General features: G+C 54.9%; 1 protein-coding gene across 1 annotated transcript; it reads right to left on the bottom strand.

Annotated features, from left to right (window-relative positions):
* Positions 1 to 251: 251 nt before the first annotated feature.
* Positions 252 to 620, bottom strand: LOC147967614 (ethylene-responsive transcription factor ERF110-like). Its single transcript, XM_087523191.1, has one exon. It carries the CDS (start codon positions 618 to 620, stop codon positions 252 to 254), a length of 369 nt encoding a protein of 122 aa, XP_087379317.1.
* Between the last annotated feature and the right edge of the window lie 3,661 nt (positions 621 to 4,281).

Below are 4,281 nucleotides of genomic sequence, written 5' to 3'. Positions count from 1 at the left end.
ATTGAGCGGCCCACATAATTCGATCGCAACCAAACCCAGGACGACGCTTCTCCTAGCTCCATGTTGAATTGAGCGGCCGCCTTCCACGTACACATGCCCTCACGATAGGCGGCTCTCTCCGCCGTCCTCTCCTCCCTCTCCGCCCTCCTTTGAGCGAAGAACTGCTGCTCGTTGATGACGTCCTGTGGGAAGCGTTGGCGCCACAGCTCCATGGCTTCCTTGTCCATCTCGGTGAGGCTGAGACAGTGCTCCTACCTCCGTTTCTCGCGACGATCCTCGTCGGTGATAAGCCGCGGGGGAGGCGCCCGCTCCCGTGTCGGCACCTCCGGGAAGTTCATGTCCCTACGAGACCGCCGGAGGCGCCACGCTGTCGCGTCGTACACGCGGGCAGCCTCGTGGGCCGTGTCGAAGGTGCCGTGGCCGAGGCGCATGTCGCCGGACCGGATCTCGGCGGAGAAGGCGCCGGAGGGGCACGCGCGGACGCCGCGGTAGCCCGAAACTCCCCGGCGGCGCGGTGGCATGGTGGCGCGGTGGTGGCGCATCGGCGGCGAGGCGAGAAAGCGGCAGAGGGCGCGTGGCGAGGTGGAGAGCGGTGGAAGGGCGTGTGGCGGGCACTGCATTTATAAAGCGCGTCGGACGCCGCGCGCCAAAACTAGCGGGCGCCCGACAGCTTTTTCGCGCGCGCGTGCGATCTTTTCTCCCGCGCCTGAGTTTCCCGTCACCGCTGGAGCGCGCGAACCCGCCCCGCCGCGCGTTTTTTGCAGCCACTGTTGGAGATGCTCCGAGGAGTGTCCGGGCATGCCCGGACAGTGGTCGTGCATCTACCTGATAGGATTTGGCCACCCATAGAACATCTTTTTTTCTTCCTTTATTATTTCTTTCTTTCTCTCTCTCCTTCTCAATCAATCACATGCATGTGACCGGACATATAAGGAAAAAAGTGAGGGACATAGCTGCGTAAACGGAAAAATAGGGAGTCAAAGCGGACACGCCCGGACACTGACCGGGCGCGTCCGCGAATGTTTAAGGGGTCAAATTGGTTCAGTCCAGCTATAGATGCTCTAAGCACCCATAGTGGGTAAATAAGTAAATAATGGAACATACCTTTGAAGAGAAGAGGTCAACCTAGATGAAACCTTTATTGCCAATTCCAATGGCAGATGCATGTGTTCTCCATGAAGGACGGGGCAACACCTGGCTCGCGGATCATGTCCACATCCATGATGCTCAAGGAGGCTTCCCTGATCACCTTTAATCGAGCAACTTATCTCTGAGTAGAAGACTGTGACCGTGGACCGGAACTTAACTAGCATTGACAATGGCTGATGCCAAAGTGCTCGGCAATTGGTTGATCACCGACGAAGCACTTTATATCTGGCTTTATCAAATTGCTCAAGGATTCATCAAATTGGATGTCTCGCCTAGCTTTATATCTGGCTTTATGTTGATCGGGCAAAGCTTGTCTCTTCTCGTCTAGTATACTTTTCCTACGTGCTCTTCAGCTTTCATTCATATATTCTCTGCCCTTAAGTGTAAGTCGAGCATAGCGAGCCGAATCATAGCAAGCTTTCGACCTAAAGTGATCACATGACATTACTTTTGAATTTAATGAATTAATACAAACATAGTGATAATCTATACACCACACAAAGTACATTACATTATACAAAGTAGATTACATTATACTAGTAGTACCTTTTGAGGTTTCTCCTTGATCCAATGTTGTGATGGGTCTTTCAAGGCAATGAAAGTATGAAATGTCATGGCAAATTGGCTTGTTACATCTTCGTCATCTGAGGATCCATAAATTAAGCTTCTAAGGTTGGATGGCTCACATATGAACAAGCTTGTTGCATTGGTGGCACAACATGGAGGCGGGATCTATATTTGGTTTATCACATTCATCCACCACTCTTGCAACAAACCCAAAGTAAATAATAAATGTTCGTTATCATGTACTTCCTCCGTCCACAAACATATGAGGTATAAAATTGTTCAAAAAGCCAACGACTTCCAATTCGACCAAATATATATATATAGAAGAAAATATCAATAACTACAATATTAAACAAACACATTATGAGAATGTATCTAATCATGAATATATTGATATTGATTTGGTATTATTTTTATTTTTATGCTTGATCAAATATAAAAAGCATTGACTTTTGACCTAATATATACACCATCTACTTTGGGATGGGGGGAGTGGTAAAAAATATTGGAAGGGCAATATTAGGCACCTTGGTCTTGGTTTTGACCTCGGGCAGTTTCATCCTCGGGCGTGGTTTTGACTGGTCCACGCCGGCGTGGCAATAGTCACTCTAATACTGATCACGTCTCGTCTTTCTTCTCATCCAAACTCTTTTTTTTTAGAAAAGGAGGATGACCTCCGGCCTCTGCATCTGGGAGATGCATACGGCCACTTTATTGATTATTCTCGAGGACCTTACAAAGTGTTACAACAATAAGCTTGAATCCACCATCTAGGCAACATATGCCACTACTTCTATCCATATGATGAAAGGGTGCTAGCTGGGCCACTACCCAGACCACTCACCTAATCCTAACATCGATCAAAAGCCGGAATCCCCAGCCTAGCCACATACCGGGTCTGGGGCATAAACCGGTCTGACGCACTCACCAGTGTCGTCTCCACCATCTTCCACTGGTCCATCTCCAAGCAGATTGAGGTGCCAACCTTGGCAGGCTCCTCCGCCATCAACGCCACCATGACGCCAAATGACGACCACCACATACGCTAGAACATCGCCAAGCACATAGAGCGCTACCACAAGATGAAGATCAGCAGTAGAATAGATAAAACGCCGCACACATTGCCGCCGCCAAACACCTCACACGCACCACAAAGCGCCCACCGTGCTTCCGGGAACCCCAAGCGACGCCTTCAAGAAGGAACGCGACAAATGTACGACGCCGTCGCCCGCAAGGGGAACTAGAGCTTTCACCCAAATGAAGAGCACAGTGAGGAATGGGATAGGACCTCGACAAGGCCTCCAAGAAGGGAACCGACGCCCACAAGGCGCCGTCATTGTCGTGGCCTCCGCCGACGGCCAAGGGTTTCCCCCGATCCTGCCCCCGTCCCATCCAGCCGGCCAAAGACCTGGCCAGGTGAGCGCACGCAGCCGGAGAAGGCGTTGGACTTCATCGAAGCAGGCACGCCGGGTGACGGGGCACCCCGACCCACCGTAGTAGACGTCCACCGAGACCTCACCACCCGCACAGCCGAAGTCGCGGACCACCAGCTCCCACAGCCGTCGCCCGTCGAGAGGCCACGCCGTCCACACCGCCCGAGGCCGCCGCCCCGGCATCCACCCACCGCGCACATCCCATCAAAACACGAAGAACAACCCACACCGCCGCCACCAGGGAGACCACACCGCGAGCACCCAAGCCGGGCGACGAGGCAGGGCCGCGTCGGCCAGATCCGGGCAGATCCGGCGATCCTCGGCCCTAGCCGCCAGAGAGGAGCTGGCCCCGATCCAGGGCCGAGCCGGCCTGATCTGGCTGTCTGACCTTCCTAGGAGACCCCCACACCGAATCGGGAGGAGGGCTAGCGACAGCTCCGGCGACCGACGGCCGCCACAGAGGGCCTGCGTCAGCGGCCACCAGGAGCTGGGGAGGCGGGCGGCGGCGTCTGATGCGGGGTGGGGGCGCCTCCAACGTCGAGGCGGGTGCGCGGGGAAACCCCGCCGCCGCCTACCGCCGCACGGGCGGCTGCCGGCGGCGGCGGGGGAGGAGGAGGGGAGGCGGGGGGAAACCGGCGGGCGGCTAGGGTTTCACCCCCGAGTCACCCGGAGCGGACGACGCAGGGGGGGGGGGGTATAAAAGAAATCTTCTCATCCAAACTCTGGTTGACATTTACACCTGGCTCGCCCCTGCCACATTTTCGGACAGTGCCATTGAGGACCGGGTAGCAGCATCGACATCGGCGGCTGGTGGTACAAGTGCAACAACAAGCAGACATGGGCGAGCAGCGGGAGCGGTCAAGACTCGCGGCGAAGCGCGGCGCACTTCATGTCTTCCCCGCCGCGCTCCTGCTCCGCCAACGCGCACATGTGCTCCGTGCTAGATCCCCGCCTCGACGCCACTTTGGTCGGCGAGCTCAGCCTCCTACGTAGCACCGCTCGAAACACGTCCACCTGCAGCAGCGACATTAAAAACATTAGTAGAACGCCCGTGCGTTGCTACGGGCTTTTGAAACTGAATTACGATGTTAATAGCGGATTCTATGGCCATATGTTGCTACGGGCTTTTGAA

This window comes from Triticum urartu, chromosome 5A (genome assembly GCF_056163025.1).
Source record: "Triticum urartu cultivar PI428250 chromosome 5A, HENAU_Tu73, whole genome shotgun sequence".
NCBI classification, from domain to species: domain Eukaryota; kingdom Viridiplantae; phylum Streptophyta; class Magnoliopsida; order Poales; family Poaceae; genus Triticum; species Triticum urartu.
The sequence above is the reverse complement of the archived record's forward strand: the minus strand, read 5'-3'. Positions and strand labels throughout refer to the sequence as shown.

Bases quoted from the DNA above. Each gene is read 5' to 3' on its own strand.
- LOC147967614 (XM_087523191.1), bottom strand. From the start codon at position 620: ATGCAGTGCCCGCCACACGCCCTTCCACCGCTCTCCACCTCGCCACGC.